Here is a 27,409-nt window from a genome sequence, read left to right as displayed (position 1 = left end):
GGCTGGCCTGGTGATACTGGAGACAATAAATGCGCCTGTAAGTTCCAGATAACAGGCTCTTGTCATTTTCCCAATCTTTCCTCATTGCAATGTTCCACAGCTGTAGGTGTGCCAAGGCCTCTGGGTCCCAGTGTAGCACCTTGAATGCACAGTTCACACAGTGGTGGCTTCAGGGTGCCAGCCAGGAGGAGTTCTGGTGCACTCACTGTTTGATGATGGTGGTTTTCCCCATGCCCAGGTCACCCATCACCAGCAGCTGATACAGGCTGCCTGAGGTTCAGGGCTGGAAAGACTCCAAGAGTGCGAACATGCTCCCACTGTTTTAAGTTCTTTTTTTTTTTTTTAATTTTTATTATACTTTAAGCTCTGGGATACACGTGCAGAATGTGCAGGTTTGTTACATAGGTATACATGTGCCATGGTGGTTTGCTGCACCTATTGACCCATCCTCTGAGTTCCCTCTCCTCACTCTCCCCGCCCCCCAACAGGCCCTGGTGTGTGTTAATCCTTTCCCTGTGTCCATGTGTTCTCATTGTTCAGCTCCCACTTATGAGTGAGAACATGTAGTGTTTCATTTTCTGTTCCCATGTTAGTTTGCTGAGGATGATGGCTTCCAGCTTCATCCATGTCCCTGCAAAGGTCATGATCTCATTCCTTTTTATGGCTGCACAGTATTCCATGGTGTATATGTACCACATTTTCTTTATCCAGTCTATCATTGATGGGCATTTGGGTTGGTTCCATGCCTTTGCTATTGTAAATAGTGGGGCAATAAACATAAGTGTGCATGTGTCTTTTTTTTTTTTTCTGAGACAGAGTTTTGCTCTTGTCACCCAGGCTGGAGCGCAATGGGGTGATCTTGGCTCACTGCAACCTCTGCCTCCCGGGTTCAAGCAATTTTCATGTCTCAGCCTCCCAAGTAGCTGGGATTACAGACGCCTACCACCACTCCCGGCTAATTCTTGTATTTTTAGTAGAAACGGGGTTTCACCATGTTGGCCAGGCTGGTCTCAAACTCCTGGCCTCAGGTGATCCACCCGCCTCAGCCTCCCAAAGTGCTGGGATTACAGGCATGAGCCACCGTGCCAGGCCTGCATGTATCTTTATAGTAGAATGATTTATATTCCTTTGGGTATATACCCAGTAATGGGATTCCTGGGTCAAATGGTATTTCTGGTTCTAGATCCTTGAGGAATCGCCACACTGTCTTCCACAATGGTTGAACTAATTTACATTCCCACCAACAGGGTAAAAGCATTCCTATTTCTCCACAGCCTCGCCATGCAGTGGAGACTTTTTAATAATCTTTCTTTTAATAAATGATTATTTAAAAGTTTTAAATAATCTTTTATCTTGACTTTTCAATAATCACCATTTGACTTGTGTGAGATGGTGTCTCATTGTGGTTTTGATTTGCATTTCTCTAATGATAAGTGATGTTGAGTTTTTTTTCATACGTTTGTTGGCTGTATAAATGTCTTCTTTTGAGAAATGTCTATTCATATCCTTTATCCACTTTTCAATGGGGTTGTTTTTTCCTTGTAAATTTGTTTAAGTTCCTTGTACATTCTGGATATTAGATCTTTGTCAGATGGGTAGACTGCAAAAATTTTCTCCCATTCTGTAGGTTGTCTGTTCACTCTGATGGTGGTTTCTTTCCCTGTACAGAAGCTTTTAGTTTAATTAGATCCCATTTGTCAACTTTGGCTTCGCTGCAATTGCTTTTGGTGTTTTTGTCATGAAGTCTTTGCCCATGCCTATGTCCTGAATGGTATTGCCTAGGTTTTCTCCTAGAGTTTTTATGGTTTTGAGTTTTGCATTTAAGTCTTTAATCTATCTTGAGTTAATTTTTGTATAAGGTGTAAGGAAGGGATCCAGTTTCAGTTTTCAGTTTGAGTCTTTAATCCATCTTGGGTTAATTTTTATATAAGGTGTAAGGAAGGGATCCAGTTTCAGTTTTCTGCATATGGCTAGCCAGTTCTACCAGCACCATTTATTGAATAGAAGATCCTTTCCCCATTGCTTATTTTTGTCAAGTTTGTAGAAGATCAGATGGTTATAGATGTGTGGTGTTATTTCTGAGGTCTCTGTTCTGTTCCATTGGTCTATATGTCTCTTTTTATGCCAGTACCATGCTGTTTTGGTTACTGTAGCCATGTAGTGTAGTTTGAAGTCAGGTAGCATAATGCCTCCAGCTTTGTTCTTTTTGTTTAGGATTATCTTAGCTATACAAGGTCTTCTTTGATTCCATATGAAATTTAATTTCATTTAATTCTGATTTGATTCCATATGAAATTCTGTGAAGAATGTCAGTGGTAGTTTGATGGGAATAACATTGAATCTATAAATTACTTTGGGCAATATGGCCATTTTCATGATATTGATTCTTCCTGCTTATGAGGATGGAATGTTTTCCCATTTGTTTGTGTCTTCTCTTGTTTCCTTGAGCAGTGGTTTGTAGTTCTCCTTGAAGAGGTCCTTCGCATCCCTTGTTAGCTGTAGTTCTAGGTATCTTATTCTCTTTTTAGCGATTGTGAATGTGAGTTCACTCATGATTTGGCTCTCTGCTTGTCTATTTTTGGTGTAATGGAATGCTTGTGACTTTTGCACATTGATTTTGTATCCTGAGACTTTGCTGAAGTTGCTTATCAGCTTAAGGAATTTGGAGGCTGAGATGATGGGATTTTCTAGATATAAAATCATCTCATCTACAAATAAAGACAATTTGACTTCCTCTCTTCCTATTCGAATACCTTTATTTCTTTCTCTTGCCTGATTGCCCTGGCCGGAACTTCCAATACTATGTTGAATAGGAGTGGTGAGAGAGGGCATTCTTGTCTTGTGCCAATTTTCAAAGGGAATGCTTCCAGCTTTTACCCATTCAGTATGATATTGGCTGTGGGTTTGTCATAAATAGCTCTTATTGTTTTGAGATATGTTTCATCAATACCCAGTTTATTGAGAGTTTTTAACATAAAGCGATGTTAAATTTTGTCAGAGTCTTTTTCTGCATCTATTGAGATAATCATATGGTTTTTGTCATTGTTTCTGTTTATGTGATGAATTACATTTATTGATTTGTGTTTGTTGAATCAGCCTTGCATCCCAGGGATGAAGCCCACTTGATCGTGGTGGATCAGCTTTTCTGATATGCCACTGGATTCGGTTTGCCAGTATTTTATTGATGATTTTTGCAATGATGTTCATCAGGGATATTGGCCTGAAGTTTTCCTTTTTTTATTGTGTCCCTACCAGGTTTTGGTATCAGGATGATACTGGCTTCATAAAATGAGTCAGGCAGGAGTCTTTCCTCTTTTATTGTTTGGAATAGTTTCAGTAGAAATGGTACCAGCTCCTCTTTGTACCTCTGGTACAATTCAGCTGTGAATCTGTCTGGTCCTGGGCTTTTTTTGGTTATTAATTACTGCCTCAATTTCAGAACTTGTTATTGACCTGTTCAGGGATTTGACTTCTCCCTGGCTCAGTCTTGGGAGGTTGTATGTGTTCAGGAATTTATCCATTTCTTCTAGATTTTCTAGTTTATTTGCATAGAGATGACAGAGTCTTGCTCTCTTGCCCAGGCTGGAGTGCAGTGGTGTGGTCTTGGCTCACTGTAACCTCCACTTCCTGGGTTCAAGCAATTCTCATGCCTCAGCCTCCCGAGTAGCTGGGACTACATGTGTGTGCCACCACACTTGGCTAATTTTTATATTTTTAGTAGAGACTGGGTTTCACCATGTTGCCCAGGCTGGTCTTCAACTCCTGACCTCAAGTGATCCATCCAACTCGGCAAGTTCTCCATTTTGATTAATCTCTTCATTGGCTGCATTTCATTGCAATATAGTTTTCAAGAAGATATTAGAGAACTATGTTTTCCATGTCCATTGAATAAGAATGTCTGATATTTCCTTTATAGTCAAATGACATCTTGGTATGGCAAAACATGTGTAGGTAATTAATTTTCCTAATTTCCCTTAAGGAATATCTATAAAGAACTTAGGAAGAAGCGAACATAGGCTAATCCCAGTTTTCCAACATCACGTCAAGTTGCCTAACTTGCAACGTTTTCAAAGACATATTTTTAGAGAATTAGAGAATGTTACCGAATATATAATGAAAAATATCTCTGTAGCCCAGTCCATCTTCCATGATTCAAGTGAGCCTTGGACAAGATTTAAACATCCTTATCTATACTGATTATCTGGGAGATGCTGGAAATGTCAAAGGCTAATTGGTCTATAAAAGAATTGATTCTCCAGCCGGGCGCGGTGGCTCACATCTGTACTCCTAGCACTTTGGGAGACCGGGGGGCGGGGGGGTGGATCACGAGGTCAGGAGTTCAAGACCAGCCTGGCCAAGACGGTGAAACCCCATCTCTGCTAAAAATACAAAAAAAAAAAATTAGCCAGGTGTGGTGGCAGGCACATGTAATCCCAGCTACTCGGGAGGCTGAGGCAGGGAATTGCTTGAACCCAGGAGGCAGAGGTTGCAGTGAGTCGAGATCGTGTCACTACACTCCAGTCTGGGTGATAGAGTGAGACTCATCTCAAGAAAAAAAAAACAAACCAACAAACAAACAAACAAAAACGAAACAAACAAACAAACAAAAAGATTTGATTCTCCTTAGGTAAGATATTTGAAAGGGCCTTTTCCAAGTCTTTCGTTGTTTGAGCTGTTGTCCAATAGTAGGATTCAGGGTAAATTACTTGCGAGTTTAAATCATACTGGCAGCTTGTCTTGCCTTCAGGGCTCAAGTAGAAGATCTTTGTCATGACACACACTTTTTTAGTGTAACCACCAATTTTTGCCAGCTTCTGTTTTAAAGTTTGGGCAGTTTGTGTAGAATAGTCTTTAAACTCCTCATCCTGTACCATGTGGAAGGTGTATAGGACTGGAGGACTGTCCTGGGAAATCAGAAGAGCATCACAGAGGACTTTGTGGTTCTCTTGCAAGCCCAGATCCAAAGACCAGCTCCTAGAGAAGATCAGTGAGCCCTTATTGACAGAGCCCATTTCTTCACATATTAATTGCTTAAGTCCTTCATGTTGTGAGAACAGATTTCTGCAGAAGGTTTTTGGAGCACAAGTTATCTTTTCTGATAGCCCTAGATGGGGAAATAATGATAAATTATAAAAGACTGAGAACTTCCAACTTAAGCCATGGATACAAAGCAGCTTGTATTAGATTAATTCTCCCACCAAAAGCAACTATAAAAGCTATGTTAAAGTGTATCAGGGCCAGGCATGGTGGCTCACACCTGTAATAACAACACTTTGGGAGGCAGAGGCAGGAGGATCACTTGTGCCCAGGTGTTCAAGACCAGTCTAGGCAACACTGTAAGACCTCTTCTCTACAAAAAGGTTAAAAAGTTAGCCAAGGATGGTAGTGCATGCTGGTAGTCCCAGCTACTTGGGAGGCTGAGGTGGGAGGATCACTTGAGCCCAGGAAGTTGAGGCTGCAGTGAGCTGAGATCATGCCACTGCACTCCAGCCTGGGCAACAGCATGAGATTCTGTCTCAAAAAAATTCTACATATATATATATTTTTTTTTTAATTTATATATATGTATATATATATATCATAAAACTATAATTTAAAGGACTGGAGAGCAACCAATACAAGCAGGACTTAAAGGGCTACAATCTTTAATACAGAAGAATCACAGGAAGTAGCTTCACATTCACCTCTGCTTTTTCCCTAAGGAGATTTTCCATATCACAGCATGGGTAAATAGAGTCCATGCAGAAATCAGCAGTTTTACTGGGCTAAAGAAAACAGAGGTCAGACTTCAGGGCTGCCAGAGGAGCTGGGATTTCAGAAACAAAATCCCAGAGAAGATGAAACTGAAGAGAAGAAGCCAAAATCTACCCACAAATTTCCCTCAACTCACTGGCTAATACAGATGAGATGCTAGAAACACAGAAGAAAATATCAACTAGGGCTGGGTGTGGTGGCTTATGCCTGTAATCCCAGCAGTTTAGGAGGCCGAGACAGGTGGATTGCTTGAGCCCAGGAGTTTGAGACCAGCCTGGGCAATATGGTGAAACCCTGTCACAAAAAGAAAGAAAAGAAAGCAAGGAAGGAAGGAAGGAAGGAAAGAAGGAAGGAAGGAAGGAAGGAAGGAAGGAAGGAAGGAAGGAAGGAAGGAAGGAGGGAGGGAGGGAGGGAGGGAAGGAAGGAAGGAAGGAGGGAAGGAAGGAAGGAAGGAAGGAAAGAAGGAAGGAAGGAGGGAGGGAAGGAAGGAAGGAAGGAAGGAAGGAAGGAAGGAGAAAATATCAACTGATCAACTGGGAGATTAAAGAGCTGAACATCACTTTCATCAGCCTCACGGTGCTCAGGAAACACAAATTGTAATTCAACTCCCAGCCAAGTAGAAGGGTCTTGGTAAATACTCCATACTTTAAGACCCCAGAAGAGCCATGACCTAGTAATTAGTGCAAAATTAAAAGCTACTATACCTAGAAAAGCATAAAACAAAACTTCAAAAGAGTAAAAGTTATCACTGGTGTTCCGTCTGCCAAAAAAAAAAAAAAATGTGTAACCCTATCTGAAGAAATGTAACATCTACTAAAGTCTCTACAATTTGTAATCCATAATACTATATAAAATTAAGAGACAGGATAAAAATCAGAACAAATTACTAGAAAATAAGAGAAAAACTGGATTATAGAAAAAGACTGGCAAGTGCTTCAGACATTGGAGTCATCAAAGAGGGACTTTAAAATAACTGTTACATCCTTTTTAAAACCCCCCAAAAATAAAATAGGTGAAAAGATGAAGATGTCCTGATTCTCTTACAGGCTCAGAAAATTGAAATCAATGGATAAAAATCATCAGAGGTTTGGTGGCCTTAAGCCCCAGTTTGTTCAAGGGTCAGTTGTATGCAGTAATATCCCAGAGGTGGCGATCAGCAGGTGAAACTGAGTTTTCAGTAACTGGATCTAGGAAAAGTGGTTATCCACATGGGATAAAATGAAATAGCCCCCTACATCACCGTTTATGGATGTGGATTACATATTTAAATGTTAAATGTTAAGTGCAAAACTTTAAAATTTTTAAAAGAAAATAAACAGAAATATCTTTGTAACCCTGGGGTAGGGAAGGATCTCTTACACAAGGCACAAAGAGCACTAAACCACAAAATTTTTAAATGGCAAGTTTGACTATATCCAATTTAAAACTGCTAGGGAGAATATGCCTTGGGAAAAGAGAAAATGCAAGTCATGAACTTGGAGAAGACGTCTGAAATCTGTACTATCTGTGACTAAACGAGGATTTTATGTTAGAATCTGTGAATTGCTCCTAGAAATCAGTAAGAAAAAGATAAAGCCTATTACAAAAATGAGCAAAAGACAGAATCGCCACTTCATAGAAGATAAAATATCTTCTATGGGAGATATTTTCTTCCATGTATATACCCAAATAAATACCGATTTGACTGAGGAAGAAAAGAAGTTCAAGAGAAAAGAAGTTCAAGCAGAAAGATGAAGAGAGAAGTCTGGCATTGGAAAAGATGTGGCATTTCCAATATATTGCTGGTGGGAGTAAAGTGAGCCATCTACTTTGGAAATAATTTGACATTATCTTATTACTTAAATATTCACACACTGCCTGAATCAACAATTCTACCCCTACTTAGGCACCTAAAGAAATAGAATTTGACAAATTCAATGACTAAAAACACCAAAGAATTTCCGTAAACACAAGAATGTGCTTCCATAACAAATGTCAAGACAGAGCTGGTTTGAAGAGAAGGAGGTTTGAACACAGTCACACCAACAATTCCACGGAAGCCAGAATTAAATTACCTGGAAGGTGATATCTCAGTGGCTGAATTTTGAAGTTAATATATTCACGAAGACGACAACTCTGAGAGACAAGGGAGACAAGTGATGATGTACTTGCTGGAGAGGGCAGTTCTTCCCATACTATGGAATAATGTCAGAAAACAAAAATCACACTCTTAATTTGGCACAAGAGAGACTCAAACTAACTAATGCACAATATACCAAAAGTCTACTTAGAACTGATCCTGTGTTCCCAATACAAAACATTAGATATTGTGGTTATGTATTGTGGTTAGATTCCTAGGTCAGGTACAAATTGTAAAATTAACTCTTGATGCTGCTGAAACACTCTATACTTGGAAGGAAAATTAACAGTAAAAATGCATTGATAGCAATTTAATACATTGCCGTATAACTGAGTTTATTTTAAAAGAAGTTAAAATTAGAAGAATGTGATGGCTAGTGAAGGAAAACTGGGTTTTATGCAGATTCTGAGGAACAAGTTTGCATTTTCAGAGATTTTGTAAGTTGCTAGTTCTGGTCTAATCTCACTGGAGGCTTTCCTTTTCCAAAACCAGATAAAATATCAGCATTATTCTTCTCTTATTGGTACAATTTAGGGTTACTCTTTGGCTCATAAATGTGAGAGGAAGAGGGGAAGTCTTTACAGGAAATAAATGGAAAGTGGGTAAAGAAAGATGAAAGAGCAAGTAAGTAAAAGAGTAAGTGTTCCCAAAAGAAAGCAATGGTTAGTTACAGAAACTGAGCCCTGAAAGAAAAACGAAAAGAATTGAACAGGCTTTCCTTGAAAGTGAGTAAAGAAATGGTAGAGAAGAAACATCTAGAATCTTTGCATCAGATAAGGCTACTAAGAGTAGATATTTAGTTATTGTATGGAATATCTATCTTCTAAGTGTGCAGAAGAAAACAAGAGGCAGGGAAGTATTGGTTGTATCCACCAGAGATGTTGAAATTTGAAGACTTTTAATCTTGTCCCTAATCCCAAGGATACAATAAAACCTTCCTGCCACCCAAGCCAAAGGTATCCTTATTGCCAATCCTCCTTCCTCAACCTGGTTCTGAATCCACCATGAACTGGATCCATTCCTTCTCGGTCAACTGCTTAACTCTGTTATCTTTCACGTGCCAGGAATCAGGCTTTTTAGCAAACACTGCACAGCAGAAGCGTTCCACTCTGAGTGCATACACATATCCACAAAGCCTTCCTTTATCATATACTCCAAGGAATTTGCATAAGTAATTTATCGTCCCCTTCTCCACACAGAAGTGATGCACAGGCAGTTTCCCAATGGAATTTTTTGTTATTTCTTCTAACTTAGTAAGATAACTCTTCTCTGCTTTAAAGCCAATTACTTCTTTATCTTCATTTAGACCAACGAATAAATATCCTCCATCAGTATTTGCAAATGCAGAAACATATTGAGGGAGAATCTCTGTAATTCGTTGTAACAACTTTTCAGTCGAGAAGTTTTTTATTTCAACGTGTGTGGATTCAGTAAAGGTCAATTTTTCTTTATAACCAAGTTCTGTTCTGTTAAAAAAATCAGCAGCCAAGGCTTCCATGTTACTTTCTTCTTGTACATCAACACAGGCCCTTTTTGCAGGGAATTCTGGTCTTAAATATGCTCTCCCTCCAGTTTTTTCCATGTCTTTGAGGAACTCCAGTGCAGCAGAAGCATTCATGACTTTTGCAGACGTTACATCTCTCTTGTACAAACTGGAGCTTAACGTGGCAATCTGCGGACCAGAGGTTTCCAAGCTCCATGATTTCACAAAAATGTGAAAGTAGTTACCATTCTGCATGAAGTCCAGGAAATTAGGAACAAATGGCAGCATGTTACTAAAAGAATTTTCCAAATCTAGCCCTATTCCATCTTTTTTATAACTATAGCCTTTATTCTCAACTTCAGCCTTGATAAATCCCCCTCCAGAATTCAGCAGAGCACACACAGCTCGTGAGACATTTTCATTCTGCTGTTTTCTCAGTTGACAATCCTTCATTTTTTTTCTATTGTTCTCTCCAAGAGTGACTCTTCCCACATTTAGAACCAGCTCAGCATAGTTTGTGTCTAAATCAATACTGATGTTCATTTTCCCAGCAGCTAAGCCATTTCCACGCAGAAATTCTTTTCTGTAAAATAGACAGAGCCGTTAGAATAGGAGCTAAGCCAGAGAGACAGCAAATTCTGCATTATGAGGCAAACGTAGAAAAATCCTTTACTGTATATTTTCCACTAGACTGGTAAGTATATGGGTCTGAGATAACTAATTTCTAACAAATTTTGAGCTAAGGCTGTGATAATTTATACTCCTACTGAATTTTCAAATTTGTTACAACTGTTTTATACGATCTTATTCTAATAATTTTAATCTTGTCTTTATGTGTTCGTTGTGTCCTTTCTCATCACTAATATTGTACAATTTGTTTTCTCTCTTCTTTCTTTAAGTAAATCCCTGGAGGGATTCTATGTTTTTATCTTCTCAGTGGACAAGGTTTTAGTCATGCATATTATTTCTTCTTTACTTTTTATTTTAATAATTTTAGCTTTTACCTTCATTAATTATCTCCTTTTATGGGAAATCCTTTTGGAAAACTGCCAGATAGGGTCTAAGAGGGTCCAGCAATAATAATCTTAATTATTTTTTATTCTTATAAGAATGAATTAGATTCACAAATTTTGGGCATTGATCGCAAGCAAAACAGACCAACTCATTGTGCCCTTTCCCTATCAAACATCCACGTTTACAAGGAGGTAATCGTGGGTGGCAAGCCACCCAGGTGCCAAGGCAAGAGACTGAGGGCACAAGCTCTTCCAGTATAATAAAGAAAATATATAGAATAAGAATAGTTATACTAAAAATAGATTATAGATATGATTATATATGATTATCATTAATCATTAGTTTGTGGTATTATTATTCCAATATTATAATAATCTTTGTTCTACAATTATAACCTAGAAAAAAACCAGGCCATACAGAGATGGGAGCTGAAGGGACATGATGAAAAGTGACCAGAAAACAAGTGTGAGCCCTTTGTTACGCCCGGACAGGGCTTCTAGAGGGCAGCCTGGCCTAGCGGTAACACCAGCGCCAGGGAAGGCACCTGTCACCTAGCAGACCTTGGTCTAACAGTAGCATCAGTGCCTGGGGAAGGCACCTGTTACTTAGCAGACCGGGAAGGGGAGTCTCCCTTTCCCCGGGGGAGTTAGAGAAGACTCTGCTCCACCACCTCTTGTGGAAGGCCTGACATCAGTCAGGCCTGCCCGCAGCCATCTGGAGGCCTAACCGTCTCCCTGCGATGCTGTGCTTCAGTGGTCATGCTCCTGGTCCACTTTCATGTTCCACCCTGTACACCTGGGTCTGCCTTCTAGATAGCAGTAGCAGAAATAGTGAAAGTACTAAAAGTCTTTGAAATGCGTAGAAGAAATAATGGCATAAGCCGTGCTCTCTGTCTCCATCTTGGCTGCCAAACAGGGAAGGGCCCCCTGTCCAGTGGACACATGACTCAAGTGACCTTACCTACCATTGGAGATGGCTCACACTCCTTACCCTGCCCCGTTGTCTTGTATCCAATAAATAACAGCGCAGCCTGGCATTCGGGGCCACTACCAGCCTCCGCACCTTGGTGGTAGTGGCCCCCCAGCCCAGCTGTTTTTCTTATATCTCTTTGTCCTGTGTCTTTATTTCTACAATCTCTCGTCTCCTCACACGAGGAGAAAAACCCACAGACCCTGTAGGGCTGGACCCCACAGATAATATTGGTTTTTTTGTTTGTTTGTTTTGTTTTTTGTTTTTTGTTTTTGTTTTTGTTTTTGAGATGGAGTTTCGCTCTTGTTGCCCAGGCTGGAGTGCAATGGCACAATCTCAGGTCACTGCAACCTCCACCTCCTGAGTTCAAGGGATTCTCCTGCCTCAGCCTCCCAAGTAGCTGGCATTACAGGCACCTGCCACCACGCCTGCCTAATTTTTTTGTATTTTTAGTAGAGACAGGGTTTCACCATGTTGGCCAGGCTGGTCTCGATGATGATCCTGACCTCAGATGATCCACCTGCCTTGGCCTCCCAAAGTTTTGGGATTACAGGCATGAGCCACAATGCCCAGTCAAGGTAATTTTCTTATATACAAAACACCTGTGCTCTACCTTGAATGTTTGCATCCTCTCAAAATTCATACGTTGAAATTCTAACACCCAACATGATGGGCGTTTGGGAGGTGATTAGGTTAAAGGGTAGATCCCTCATGAATGAGATTAGTGCTCTTCTAAAAGGGACCTCAGAAAGCTAGGGATGGCAGCCTGCCATCACAAAGGCTGCAGCAGGGAGGAGCAGCTAGGACTGCACACTTTCTGGAGCCCGTGGGAGCCCTGCCTCTTCCAAGTTGGGACGTGAGCTCCCCAGGTGCTGCTGCAGCCACCCAAACCACCACTGTAGACCCAGGCCTCCCGCTCTCTGCAGCATGCTAGAATCCTGCCCCACAACCCTGCCCCATGCAGCTGCAGCCACCCAAATCGAGATTGCAGATTCAGGCATCTCTGCACTCTTGGGGCCTGAGAAGGTCCCCCTGCCCTCGCAGGCTCAGAAGTGCCTGCTCCCACTGCCTGGCTTCTCCTTCTCCCTGCTGTCGGTGCCCACTCTGATCTGGGAGCAAAGGCTGGCCAAACTCCAGAGACATAAATGGCAGTGGGAGGCAGACAGATTCCTGGGTCAAAGGCGGCGGGTCCCCAGTAGGGCCACACCTTCAGGCCTGGGAGGGCCTGAAGGCTGGGGACCGGGCTGCCAGTCCTGTAGACTGTGGGGACTTGTGGTGCCTCTTCTGGGGCTGCATGTGGACCAATGGCACACACTTCCTCCCCTCTGAGGCCCATAAAAGCCCTGGGCTCAGCCAGAGCAGGGGCAGAGGAGGAAGAGATGAAGAGAGGACCAACTTCAGAGAGGAACTACCCTCTCTGCTGATAGCAGGAGAGGACAGGACAACCAGCTGCAGAGTGGAACTACCCTCTCTGCTGAGAGCTTCAGAGACCTGCAGAGACATTGGCTGCAGAGAGAAGCAACGGTCCCCAGGGCCTCCTCTCTGCTGAGAGCAGCAAACGTAGGAAGGACCAGTAGCAGATAGAAGCTACCCTCCCCAGGGCCTCCCCTCTGCTGAGAGCTGAACATTCCATGGGATGACCTGCCTACAGAGAGGAGTTACTCACTGCAGGTCTCCTCTGAGCTGTCCTAACATTTAATAAAGCTCATCTTCGTCTTGTTCACCCTTCACTTGCCTGCATACCTCATTCTTCCTGGACACAGGACAAGAACTCTGGCAAAGGTGCCGCCAGCTATAGAGGTTTCTGGCCAGAAAATCAACACCCTGAAGATCCTGTAACACAAGCTCACCCCTTCTGCCATATGAAAAACACAGAAGAAGTTGACAGTCTGCAATGGGAGGAAGGTCCTCACCAGAATCCAATGATGCTGGTATCTTGATCTTGGACTTCCCAGACTCAAGAACTGAGTAATAAATTTCTGTTATTTATAAGTCACCCAATTTATGGTATTTTGTTGTGGCAGGCCAAACAGACTAAGACAGTGTGCTTTAGTCTATGTATACATAATCCATTAGCTCTTTTCCTTTAAAATCTATTGGGATCACTGTTTTGCTATAGATGAAAACCTAAAGACTGTAGGTTTGTCAAGTGGCCTAGAGACAATTGAGAGTAAAGTCCATCATAGGTAGTAATCACTACACTAGGAAAGGGCTATAAAGGGGTCAGAATATTCCTGTCCACTGCTAGACCACTATCACGCAGATACGCAGCTAAGGTTGTAGATACCACCTTTGTCTCTATAAATTTCTGATCATGTGCAAACAATAATAAAACTGAGGCCCCAGATCGTTTGGACAATTGGGGTTACATCAAGAGAATTCATATGCAAATCATGGTGGTGACATACAGAGGAAAAAGAACCATCTATTCCATATAACACTTAACAATTTACAGGGACCAGACTAGATGTTCAATAAATGACACAACTCCTTGTGCACCAGAGTAGTCACCACTCCCCATGTGATTTGGGGACTCTGTGCTTTTGCATAGGTGTGCTCTGAGACTCTAATGTTTTCCTCCACCTTTGTCACCTGATAAACTCTCTATCATCCATCCCAGAACTCCCATATTTGTCATTCACTCTCTGCTACTCCCACATAACTTTGTACCTATACTTGGCACTAATTTCACCATAGATCTAGGGAAATATTTAGAAACAAAGCAGTGAAGTGGCCAGAGCAGTTGTTTTCAAACTGCAGGAAATCAAGCGAGGACTCCCAATCATTTAAGACACCAGAAGGAAAAGCTTTGGTTCAGTTCCTACCTTAGACACTGAACCTCAGGGGGTTCAAAGCACGTTCCATGTTCTGGAATGCCCTCCTTGAAATTATCTAAACCATTTCCAGTGCCAGGTACCAATCAGCACCAGCAGTGTCATCCTGGCAGTGTGCCCCAGACTGGACAGAACTACTAGCATCCCTGTTCCTTCCATCTGGGAAACTCAATGGCCCTTCACCCAAGAAACCCTGGGACTTGTGGCTGTGGGGTTGTCCTAGGACCCCGTGGCTAGGTCCTATTCCAGGAGAATAGCCTGACAAGTGCATTGCTCTCACTACCTGGAGCAGGATTTCTTTCACAGGATCAAGTCAGATTGGATTGCCAGGATGGTGCTGATAATGCTGATTTGGGTTTATTTAAATTGTTTATATTGACAGAGGCTCACAAAAAAAAAATTTACTCGGGTAGAATTTATTACTGAAGTCATCTGGTCCATGGCCTTTCTTAGTTGGGTTTTAGATTACTGATTCCATCTCCTTGCTAGACATAGGTCTATTCAGATTTTCTGTTTTTTCCTGACTCAGTGTTGGTAGGTGATGTGTTTCTAGGAATTTGTCCATTTCATCTAGGTTATTTGATTTGTTGGCATACAATTTTTTACAGTACACTCTTATAATCCTTTTGATTTCTATAAAATCAATAGTAATGTCCCTTCTTTCTTTTTTGATTTTAGTTGAGCTTTTTCTTTCATCAATCTAGCTAAAGGTTTGTCAATCTTGATCTTTTCAAAAAACCAACTCTTTATTTTTCATTAATTTTTCCTACATATTTTGACTTTTTAGTATAGTCATTTTGACTAGATGAGACGGTATTTCATTGTGATTTCGCTTTGCAGCTCTCTGATGATTAGTGATGTTGACCTTTTAAATGTTTGTGAGCAGCTTGCGTGTTTTCTTTTGAGTAGTTTCTGTTCATGCCCTTTGCACATTTTTTAAATGGAGTTGTTTGTTTTTTTCTTGATTCATTTAAGTTCTTTATAGAGTCTGGATATTAGTCTTTTGTTGGATGCATGATTTGCAAACATTTTCTCCCATTCTCTAGGTTGTCTGTTTACTCTGTTGAGACTTTTGCTGTGTAGAAGCTGTTTAGTTTAATTAAGTCCCATTTGTCTATCTTTGATTTTGTGGCATTTGCTTTTGAGATCTTTATAATAATTTATTTGCCCGGGGCAATGTCTAGAAGAGTATTTCCTAGATTTTCTTCCAGAACTTTTATAGTTCGTGGTCTTACATTTCAGTCTTAATTTTGAGTTAATTTATGTATATGGTGAGAGACAGGGATCCAGTTTCATTCTTCTGCATATGGTTAGCTATTAATTGAATAGGGTGTCCTTTCTCCATTGGTTATTTTGGTGGACTTTATCAAAGATGAGTTGGTTGTAGGTGTGAAGCTTTATTTCAGGGGTCTTTATTCTGTTCCATTGGTCTACGTGTCTATTTTTGTATCAGTACTATGTTTTGGTTACTGTAGCCTTGAAGTATAGCTTGAAATGCAGTAATGTGGTGTAAGGCTCCCTATCCTGTTTTGTTCTTTTTGTTTAGGATTGCCTTGGCTATTCAGGCTCTTTTTTGGTTGCATACAAATTTTAAATCATTTTTTCTAATTCTGTGAAAAATGACATTGGTAATTTCATAGGAATAGCATTGAATCTGTAGATTGTTTTGGGGAGTGTGAACATTTTAATGATATTGATTCTTCCAACACATGAGCATGGAGTGCTTTTGCATTTGTTTGTGTCATCTATGATTTCTTTCAGCAGTGTTTCATAGTTCTCCTCGTAAAGTTCTTTCACCTCCTTGATTAGCCCCTGCTCTCCAATTCTTCTTGCAGCCTCTGTAACTGGAGTCCTGTCCCCTTTCCTCCCAGCCCACCTTCCTGCACTGTCTGTATCAGGCCTTGCCCTGGATGAACCCTTTTGGTTCACCCACCATACACAGAAGGTGACAGAAATCACATCTCACCCTCAGATTGCTTAAGGAGGGTACCCATACCACTGGGAAACTTGGAACCCATGGGAGCTGCAGTTGAGCCACCTTATAGAGGACCGAGCACTTGTGGACTAGCCTGGGATCCTGGCCACCCCAGTCCAACACCTGCAGCCATGTAAAACTTTCCATGGTTCAAAACCTCGGGCTTCAGGCATACATCTGGAACACAATGCTAAAATTAAATAAATAAATAAATAAAAACGAGCTGAGGACTGAGCCGACCAAATCTCTAGGGCCTAAAACTCACTGGCCTCCCTTAAACCTTGGGTCTAGGTTTACAGGTTAGATGTTTCCACTGAAATCCTTTATACTTTTGACTATAGGGGAAATTCTATCAGACCTGAACTCATGATTTAGGCTATGTTGTTGGCTATCTTTAATGGGAATGGGGGTGGCATTCATATCTCCTTAGAGTTATGCCAGAACAACAGGTTAGTAAGAACTGCAACCCACAAGGGTGGGACAGGAGGCGGAAGAGCTACCTCCTGGGGAGCAAAAAGCATAGAGCGTGATCTGCCGTCTTCGGATACCACTTTGCATTTAGTTCGGAACAGCACTGCTTTCACCCTTTTCCTCTTCTAGATGATAAACCAGCAGCGCAAGAGGGTGCTTGGTTTTTCTTTCAGGATCTAGGGCGCAGTTGTCAGTGCCTGGTCACATTTCACCTAAATAACCCATTCCCCAACTCCCTGAATGCTCAGGACTCCAGGAGCGTGGGCAACCCCCATCCGATGGACACCCGCCAAGTCTGGCCTGTCCATACAGCACTCCCCACTTCTCCAACTCTGCACCAACACCTCACGGGAGTGAGCCACCGCGCCCGGCCGCCCTGCGGCTTTTTAAGGCGCTCCCCAGCCCACGGACGGGCGGAAGTTTTGTCATCTACAGCTTTCAAGTCCTCCATTGCTAAGTCTACAACAGCCTGCGGTTTTGACAGACATTGCTACAGAGACAGGAGCCAACTTTCCCAGAAGGGAGAGAAAGCAGCCTCGGGTCTCCCCGAGATCGGTGGGGTTGCTCTGGCAGCGCCCCACCTCGTCCCGGAGCCCACGGACCACCCCCCGGACCCCCGGAATAAGAAACGGAGGCTGGAAGGTTTGGCAGTGGAGCGGGACGAATTTATCTGCCAGCAATTCCCTGGAAACAGGATTCCTTGCAGGCGCTGTGCCAGCGCGGGCCCTTAAGCAACTGAAAGTTAAACGCCCACGTGAATAGCTCTGAGGGATCACGGAGAAGTTCTCGTTTCGTCTGTACCTATTTGTATTTTCTAAGGCGAAAAAAAAGTTATTTAAAGAAAACAAAGAAAGAACGAACCTGGCGAGGTCCATGTCTGCGCACTCTTCACCAAGTAGGGGGACCTGAGTTCTTTTCCACTTTCCTGCTCTCCGCGTCCGTGTGCGGCTAGCCCCTCGCTCAGCTGCATTTTTATCAGGCACTCGACTCCCCGGAAGTGGTGGCACCGCACGCGCTTTTATCGACTCTGTGTCTTTGAAAACTGTGTCTGCAAATTCAACGACGGGCGCGGTGACTCACGCCTGTAATCCCGGCACTTTGGGAGGCCGAGGAGGGTGGATCACCAGCTTAGGAGATAGAGACCATCCTGGCTAACATGGTGAAACCCCGTCTCTACTAAAAACACAAAAAAATTAGCCGGGCATGGTAGCGGGCGCCTGTAGTCCCAGCTACTCGGGAGGCTGAGGCAGGAGAATGGCGTGAACCCGGGAGGCGCAGCTTGCAGTGAGCCGAGATCGTGCCACTGCACTCCAGCCTGGGCGACAGAGCAAGACTCCGTCTCAAAAAAAAAAAAAAAAAAAAAAAAATTGACGAAGGACCAAACCCCTAAAGGGGTGACATTCCAGCTTAACTCGTATCCCAGAGCAGCCCTGCTGTCCCCTTGCTTGAAAGCGCAGTTGACGCCAGAAACCGGGGGAGAGCAGCTACTAATGCACAGGGGAGGAGGGAGGTGCGAGGAGCGGGTTGCTCTCAGAGAGACAGATTTGAACATCTACCCCTTGCGGTGTGGGAAGTATCTTGCGGCCTTCTAGGCCAATTAGTTGGCTTCGAACAGTCCAGTGGCTCCTCTAACTGGATACAGCCCTCCTGTCACATTGCTTTCGTGGGGCCCTTATTATGGTAATTACGATAATAGACCTTTCTCCAGCCCACACGTCTAAGAACTGTTGCGAGAACCCATACTTTTTGAAATGCACACAGGCCAAAATGACTCACTAACTGAGGAGTCCACCAGTCTGAATTGCCCTTTCTCCCTAGCTCCATCCCACTCCGGACTCAATTAAGGGCCTGCCGTTGGAAGTCCCATCTAGAATCTTAAGGTACAGGCAGAGTACTTCTTCACACTGAATGAGCACATGCATTGAAAGTATATAGCTGGCCGGGCGCGGTGGCTCAGGACTGTAATCCCAGCACTTTGGGAGGCAGAGGCGGGCGGATCACCTGAGGTCAGGAGTTTGAGACCAGCCTGGCCAACATGAAGAAATCCCGTCTCTACTAAAAATACAAAAATTAGCCGGGCGTGGTGGCACGCGCCTGTAATCCCAGCTACTCGGGAGGCTGAGGCAATAGAGTCTCTTGAACCTGGGAGGCGGAAGTTGCAGTGAGCCCAGATCCCGCCACTGCACTCCAGCCTGGGCGACAGAGCGAGACTTTGCCTCAAAAACAAAACAAAACAAAAGTACATAGCCGTGCTTTTCTTCATTTCATCTGATTCTCACGCCAGCTCTAAGGAAACAGCTTCACTGAAGTGAGGACTCTTCTTCAGTCACTGACTTACAAAATGGTAGTACAGGGATTTTCCCAGACCACCAAGAAGGCATCCAAGAAGTAAGCAAAAAAGATTACGACGTCGTTCCTATACCGTGGCAGTGGCTCACGCCTATTATCCCAGCACTTTGAGCGGAGGAGACAGGAAGGTCGCTTGACCCCAGGACTTCAGGACTAGCCTGGCAATATAAGGAGACGTCATCTCTACAAATAATTTTTAAAAATAACCGGGCATGGTGGCAGTGCACTTGTGGTCCCAGCTACTAAGGAGGCTATGGTGGGAGGATCACTTGAACTTGGGCTGTTGAGGCTGCAGTGAGCGGTGATCAAGCTACTGCACTCCAGCCTGAGCGACAGAGTGAAACCCTGTCCGTATATATATGTACATATATGTATGTAAAATGAATGCAGCAATATACCCCCCAAAATTATATTAAGACCAACAGAGGTTTATTCCCGGTATCCAAGAGTGATTTAGATGTGAAAATCAATCGGCCTATTCACTGCATTAATGAAAAAAGGAACATCACATGATCATTTCAATAGATACTGAAAAAGCATTTGACTCTTGAAAGTTATCCTCAGAAAGAATACATATGACGTCTGCACTTATTCCATAGATCAAAACAAGTCACCTTGCCAAGCCTAATATCAATGGGGCAGAAAACTGTCATCTACTTCCGGAGAGGAACACCAACCTTGTGGAATATTATTACAGTTTATACAGCACAGCATCTTATGCTCCAAGTGGGACAAAAATCCCACAACCAGTCATGATTTTTAAAAAGAACCCTTAGCAAATTGGGAATAGAAAGAAATATCCGACATCCAGATCCTCACCACGAACACTTCCACCACCTCCTGTTCCCTCTCCCTCCAAAGCGGCGCCGCAGCCACCGGCCCCCTCCTCCCCAGTGCCCCAGGCGCGGAGCAGACCGCCGGCAACCTCCTCTACACCACGCCGCAGGGACCCTCCAGCAGAGCCGGGCTGCTGCAGCCACCAGCGCTGGGACGAGGCGGCAGTGGCCCTCTGGCAAAGTGAAGTCTGGAGCTAGGAGAAAGCGGTCATCAGTACCTCTCAGATGGTTCAAAAACCCCCAAGGGCAAAGGAAGAGCTGCACTAAGAGGTCCAGATACTCCAAAAACTCCAAAATCTACCTCAGAAAAAACACGGTACAATAGTCTCTTGATCTGCTCACCAAGAAGTTCATTCAGCTCCTGAGCCAGTCACCCGATGGGGTCTTGGTTTTGAACAAGGCAGTGGAAGTGCTAAAAGTGCAAAATAGAAGGATTTATGATATCACCAACGCTCTGGAAGGCATCCACCTCATTAAGAAGAAGTCTAAAAATAACGTCCAGTGGATGGGTTGCAGTCTGTCTGCGGATGGGGGCATGCTGACCCAGTGTCAAGGCCTGTCAAAAGAAATGACCAAGCTCACTCAGGAAGAGAAGAAATTAGATGAACTGATCCAAAGCTGCACCCTGGACCTCAAACTATTAACCGAGGGTTCAGATCGTCAAAGGTTAGCTTACGTTACATATTAACATATTCGAAAAATTAGTGGCCTTAAAGACCAAACTGTTATAGTTGTGAAAGCCCCTCCAGAAATAAAACTCGAGTGCCTGACTCAATAAGAGAGCCTACAAATACATTTGGCGGGTACCCAAGGGCCCATTGAGGTTTACTTATGTCCAGAAGAGACTGAAACACAGTCCAATGACAACAAACAACCAAGACCCCAATGGGAATATCCTTAAACCCACCTCGTTGGCTTCAACCAACTCAGGACATAGCGATTGCTCAATTTCTATGGGAAACCTTTCTCTTCTGGCCTCCCCAGCCAACCTCTTACAGCAGACTGCGGACCAAATTCCTTCTAATCCTCTAGTATGACCATCTGTGAACTTACTGCCTCCCCTGCTGCAAGATGACCATTTGTGAACTTACTGCCTCCCCTGCTGCTCCTCCTGAGCCTCGGGGAGGAGGAAGGCATCAGCGATCTCTTTGATGCCTATGATTTGGAAAAGCTCCCACTGGTGGAAGACTTCACATGTAGTTGATTATGCTTCATGTGAACACTCCATAAAAACCAATTTTTTTAAATCATGGAACCAGAACATATGTCATGCAATGTTGTCCCTTCCTACTTTCTTCCTCCAGGAGAGTATCATGAAGTAAACTACAAACTTCAGAAGAAAGCTGACATTTTCATGAATTTTTTAAAAATTAATAAACAAATTGTCTAAACGCACAGTTGCAGGCTCCCTTGGGAAAGCCCTGCTTTGCTACAGGCTCCAAGATCTCCTGGCTAGGTCAGCAAGTGAGAAAATGTACAATCAGGTGTCTCTCACCCCGACTTTTCCTTCCTCCTTCCTCCCCGGATTGGCTTGCTGTGCCTGAGGGATGGGCTGCAGAATGGGGTCTGGCCACCTGGCCTGCTGGGAAACAGCAATCTTCCTTAATAGCATTTCAAGCCATGCCTTCTCCACAGAATGCATGTCTTTGAGGTCTGCTGATATGGAATGGAACTGCAGCAAATGCAAACTTGAAGTCATGCAAAAGTATGAAATGAATTTCTTCAGCTCTTCTTAGGAATATTCAAATTACTGTCATAATTCAGTTTAAGCTATGAACTGTGTGTCCCAGTAGGAGGTCAAGAAGATCTCCACAGGCTTCTGGATGAATAACCTGTTTTCAAATATACTTGTTGCAGATACAGAAGACTAGTAGAGTTCTGCCACTCTAAGCTGTTGTGGATTTTCCTGTCTCCATGAACCACTCCCATTCCCCTGTCCCCAATGTGTTTGTGAGTTTCTAGTTGATTTGTAGCAAATGCCTACTTCTTTGTGGATTGTTTTGGACTTTTTATTTTTTTTAGTTGCCATTTAAGCATTCCTGTGGCACCCATCACCATTTCAATTTAATTGTTTACTTTGAAGCGATTTTTGCAAATTCACATTACTTCAGCAGAGGGAGAGAACCTCTACTGATCAGAGCATCTAAACCTGTGTGATCTAAGGTTTATCAGCTTCTGCAAGGAGCTTTGTCCCACCGTGCTTCCATTCCCAGAAGGAGGAGCTTGGAGCGAGTCAGTCCTGGGGCTTGCTAACATGGGTGGCCCATTGGAAAGGAGAACCAGGTTGGGTGACTTAGCCCCAAGGAGCAGCAGGCATGGGTCCCTCCATCCTTGGGCTTCCTGGGCCCCTGTGATGGGGGAAAGGGCTCTCTTATACCACACTCAAGGAGACCACTTCTCAGGATGGAGTCAGATGGAGAGACCTCTAGGGAGAAAGACATCCCCATTGTGTGAGTGGCATTTGCTTAAGCTGGCAGGAACGGGGAGCTCCCACTGTGTTGGGAGCTGGAATAGTTCTGGCCAGACCCCATTCCCCTTCCTCTATGAAGGAACAAGTTGGACCAAGGGAAGTTGGGGACGTAGAAAATGAAGCAAAACAATTCCAGGGTGTCTCCCGCTTTACTCTTCAGGAATGGTGTCCCAAGTTGGAGGTTTTGTGTCAGCTGCAAATCCTACCACTTATATCCAAGAATGGCTTTCCCTCGGGCAGGTGGCAGTGGCCATCTCCCACTGGGAATATGGCGTAGTATCTCTGGTCCATTCCTTGGATGCTAAGGACTGTGGGAATGAGGGGGTCAGATAAAGAACAAACCTCAAAACAAACAATTAAATTGAAATGTTATGTGCCTGACCCAATGGTAGGCACATAGCAGGCACTCAACTCATATGTTTAATTGAATTGAAAATATCCCTTAGGGAAAAAAAAAACACACACACAAGCAAAAAACCACAAGAGCCTCAGCCAGTTTACTCCAGGTAGATTTCCACAATATGCAAAGTGGTGGTGGGGTCAAGACAGGTGACACCAGCACTTTAAATTCTTTGTGTGGGTATGCGTGGGCGGGCGTATGTTTAGGAAGAAAAACGAAGGTGCAGACTATCTTCCTTTTTTCTTCTTCAACCTCCATCCCTGGCTTCCTCCGCTCACACACACTGGACTTGGTACAAAATGTCAATGTGGTCCTAGATGAAGCATTGGGGTGGGGGAGGGAGAGGGAGCTTTGTGTAAAGTGCCTACTGGAAATGCACTGTGGGGTTTTTCCTGTATGGGAAACCATTTATGCCAAGCTTTCCCCTATTTCCCAAATTTATATCATCTGGTTAGCTGCCTCTGCTTCCAGCTTTGTATAATTCTCTTTGCCAGCTGCACAAAGCTGATTTTCTCCAAAGTCTAAAGTCTGAGCTCACCTGGCTAGATTGTTGTGTGTTTTGTTGAAATTTTTCATAATGTAATGCCATATTTATTGTTTTAAAAATGAAAGGAATACTAATAAGTCTTAAAAGTTCCTTCATGCCTAAGATTTTTTCCAGTTACTGGGCTTAACTGGTGTACATTAATTAGATGTTCATACTGTATTTTGTTTGCATCAAGTAATTTTCTTTTTGACTTAGTATCTGGCACACAAAGTGGGTTAGTACTACAGTATTTGCATTACTTTAAGTACAAAGTTAGGTATGTGCTTATATGTACAGAGTTGTGCATAGCAATCATTTTACGTAAGTTGACATGTAGTCTACTCACATTTTCATTATTTAGCAGTTTTGCACAAAAATAGCAATTAATTTGTAAACGCTACCAGAATACTTTCTAGCTGGCATGTAATTTTTTAAGAGTGTTATTTTGTTTTTGTTTTTGTTCTTAGTTGTGGTTCTTCTTTTCATTTTTGTTGTACGTGTAGATCTGTAAATAAAACTGCAGTATTCAAAGCTTAAGCTTTCGGGAAAAAGAAAATAAGAATTCAATGTGTGCATGACAACTCGTGTGTATGAGAAGGAGGGATTTGAAGGAAGATGACTTGCAGAGTAAGTCGGGTAGCAGTTGTCAGAGTGTGGGAATTTATTTTCCTACGGGGTACATGATTTTGTAAAAAGGAAGTATTTCTCCCAAAATTGGGAGTAGGCAAACTACTAATGGGTTTAGCTTTGTGTTGTATGCTAGTTTAAAAAAGAAAATATGTAATATAATGTAAAAAAAAAAAACAAAAAAGCTTTTATGATGGATTTTGTAAACAGATTTGTTACAGGGTGACCTGTTCTCTAGCTGTGATCTTACCACTTCAAATGGGTGTGATTTGAATAACTTTTGTATGGTAAAGGATCAATAAAATGATTTTTTAAGAAAAAAAGAAATATCCTTAATCTGTTAAAGATTATTTATAAAATAAAAACTTTTAAAAAATCACACTCAGTGAGGAAATATTAAAAACTGTCCCATGAGTTTTAGGAATGAGGCAAGGATACTCTTTACTTTCACTCCCATTGCAGCTTGTGCTGGAGGCCTTGGGCAGTGCACTAAGGCACACATAGCTGAACAACCCTGAAAAACAATAAATCTCTAATACGACAGCAATGTGCCGGGGCACACAAATAGACCAGCAGACCAATGGGACAGCAGAGAGGATCCAGAAGCAGGCAATATATAGTCACCTGATTTAGAATGCAGCAAGGGAGCAAGCTGGAGCAGGGGAGGGAGGGCCTTCTGTGGTGGGAGGACTGGTTCAGGGCCAGGACTGGGGTGAGGAGAGTGACGCAGGGCCAGGCAAAGGCAGAGTTGGATCCTGTCTTTATTTAACATTTTTATGTTTTATTTATCACCGATTTTTGCGTTAATTTTATTAATTAATTAATTTATTTATTTATTTATTTATTTATTTATTGAGACAGGGTCTCCCTTTGTCACCCAGGCTGGAGTGCAGTGGCTGGATCTCTGCTCAAGGCAACCTCCACCACCCAGGCTCAGATGATCCTGAGCCACTGGAGTAGCTGGAACTACAGGGGCGCCCCACCACACTGGCTCATTTTTGTTTGTTTTCTGTGGAGAGGGGGTTTTGCTATGTTGCCCAGGTTGGTCTCAAACTCCTAGGCTCATGCAATCTACCCGCCTTGGCCTCCCAAAGTGATGGGATTATAGGCATGAGCCGCCACGCCTGGCCGCGTTAATTTTGATTTTTTAAATATTGTTTATCTTGTTCACTGAGAGGTGATGTTTGTTTGGTGTCCCCTTCAATTTTGGACTAGCAAGTGCTTCACTCTCCTTAAACAGCCCTCCCATAGGTTCATTGTCTTAAGTGCAGTGATGGTTTCAAGGGTTTCTAGGTAGGTCAATTTCCTTCATATTATACACTTTAAATACGTACAGTTTCATATATGTCGATTATAGCTCAGTATAGCTATTTTTACAGTAACATATAAAGCAATAGAGTGCAGGTTCTGTGCACTGGCGGCAGCCGTGGTCTCCGGCCCAGTTTGTGGCATCTCCAGGACACAGGCCAAAACAATCCCCCAGGGCAACGGCGTTGGACCTGAGACTCCTGCTGCAGGTGTCCCTACTCCCCGCGCCTTCTTTGGCTCTCCCCGGGGTGGGTTGCGGCGCTCAGAGGCTTCGGCCCGCGCCCACCTCCCTACCCCACCCCACCCCCACCAGTCCGATTCTGCTCGCGAGCCGCAGAGATTGGTGCCCACTCAACCCTTTTCGGGGCAGGCAAGGATTAGACCGGGATCTGACACCAACTGGCGCTGTCCTTCGCGCCCACTAACAACTGGTCAGGGTGAGGACCCCCAGACCCACTGGGATGAGGGCAGAATCTGAAGCGTGCAGGGTGAGCGACAGAGGCTGGAGAAAGCTGATTCGAAACACACACACACACACACACACACACACACACACACACACACACACACACACACACACAACAAAACGTCAAGACGTGGCAGTGTCTACAGCGCCTTCGGGGGCATTTAAATTCCCCCAGGAAACCGAGACCCATGCTGAGGTCTCGCCTATTCCTGGGTGCGCAGTGAGGTCGCCCCCACCCCCGGAACGGCTGTCACAGCAAGCAGGAGAGCAGCCCTGGGAACTAAGGACGTGACCAGTTACCAGGGAAACATCCTGGAGACACCACCTGTGGTCATCCCTGGGGAATGAGGTTCAGAACTATTCCTTAGTCCAGACACGGTGGCTCACGCCTGTAATCCCGACACTTTGGGAGGCCGAAGTGGGCGAATCTTATGAGCCCAGGAAATCAAGGCTACATCAGCCGTGATCGCGCCACTGCACTCCAACTTTGGCGACAAGAGTGAGACCCACTCAAAAAAAAAAAAAAAGATTTCTTAAATGTTAATTATGAAATATTTCAGACGTACAAAAAAAGCGTACCACCACCAGCGCATCCACTATCACCTTAGAGAATAAAGCCCCGCGTTTCCTCCTGGACAAGTTTCCCTCCCTACCTACCCTTCCTTCTTCCGACTTCCCCCCGCCCCACCTTCCCTCTGGCCCCTCCTTTCCCTTCCCTCCCCTCCCCTCATGACCTCGACTCCTTTCCCTTCTCCCTGGAAGGAGCGGGGCGGAAGATCGAGCCCCAGCGCTGCCCCACAACCAGGCTGGATTTAAAGCCTATGCAGTAGGCGTCTGTCTTCGCGGTGGCAGCATTTTCCTGTCCTCCCCAGGACTGGGAGAGTGCAGCGCTCCTCTTTCCCTTTGCAGGTGTATGAAAGCGAGATCGCCTTCTCAGCCTTCTCTTTGCGCCTCCCCAGACCCTCAGCTCTCCAGTGATTCTTATGGCTTTGTGCAGGGAGCGGGTCACCCATTCAGCAAAAAGTCACCGAGGGCCCAAAACGTTTTGCCAGAGAAATAGGATGCTGAAAATGTTACCCTAATGGTACAAATGGAATAACTCTGTAGGCGCACATAATTACCTGTGTTTTCCCAGGGTATCAAAAGCCACTGTAGGCTGGGCACGGTGGCTCACGCCTGTAATCCCAACAATTTGGGAGGCCAAAGTGGGAGGATTGCTTGAGCCTAGGCAGCCTGGGCAACAAAGCTAGACTCCTGTCTCTACAAAAAACAAAACTAGACCGAGTGCAGTGGCTCACGCCTGTAATCTCAGCACTTTGGGAGGCCGAGGCGGGCGGATCACCTTAGGTCAGGAGTTCCAGACCAGCCTGGCCAACATAGCGAAACCTAGTCTGTACCAAAAATACAAACATTAGCTGGGCGTGGTGGCACACACCTATAATCCCAGCTACTGGGGAGGCTGAGGCAGAAGAATCGCTTGAACCCGGAAGGCGGTGGTTGCAGTGAGCCGAGATCGCACCACTGCACTCCAGCCTGGGCGACAAGAGCAAAACTCCACCTAAAATAAAAAATAATAAATGAAATAAATATAAAAATAAAAAATAATTTTTTAAAAAAGCAAAAAGCAAAACAACGAGCCACCTAGGCTCAGTAGCACTGTCTGTAGTCCTAGCTACTCAGGAGGCTGGGCAGGGAAGACTGCATGCTAATATTCATTTCCATTATAACCCAATTTAGTGGAAGGCCAAGTTTACATTCTCATACTGTTCTATTTAGTGCAATGAATACACTCATCTGACTTGGTAATA

General features: G+C 43.7%; 1 protein-coding gene and 1 pseudogene across 3 annotated transcripts in view; one reads left to right on the top strand and one right to left on the bottom strand.

Annotated features, from left to right (window-relative positions):
• Positions 1-27,409, bottom strand: part of LOC101143714 (schlafen family member 13) — a 98,945-nt gene that overhangs the window by 31,339 nt on the left and 40,197 nt on the right. Inside the window, exons 3-5 of one of the 3 annotated variants that reach the window (XM_019026152.4) lie at positions 8,861-9,939; positions 7,809-7,928; positions 4,497-5,104 (exon numbers count right to left, since the gene is read on the bottom strand). The exons of 1 other annotated variant lie outside the window; for it this stretch is intronic. In XM_019026152.4, the coding sequence (XP_018881697.4) occupies positions 4,542-5,104; positions 7,809-7,928; positions 8,861-9,939 (1,762 nt within the window). In that variant the 3' untranslated portion in view covers positions 4,497-4,541. Of the gene's footprint in view, positions 1-4,496; positions 5,105-7,808; positions 7,929-8,860; positions 9,940-27,409 lie in introns of those variants that run through there. One more of the 3 variants, XM_055388453.2, reaches the window with a different exon arrangement.
• LOC101124708 (transcription factor E2F3-like) lies at positions 19,602-21,008 on the top strand (annotated as a pseudogene).

This window comes from Gorilla gorilla, chromosome 4 (genome assembly GCF_029281585.2).
Source record: "Gorilla gorilla gorilla isolate KB3781 chromosome 4, NHGRI_mGorGor1-v2.1_pri, whole genome shotgun sequence".
Classification (NCBI taxonomy): domain Eukaryota; kingdom Metazoa; phylum Chordata; class Mammalia; order Primates; family Hominidae; genus Gorilla; species Gorilla gorilla.
This window is presented reverse-complemented; position numbering and strand designations above follow the sequence as displayed.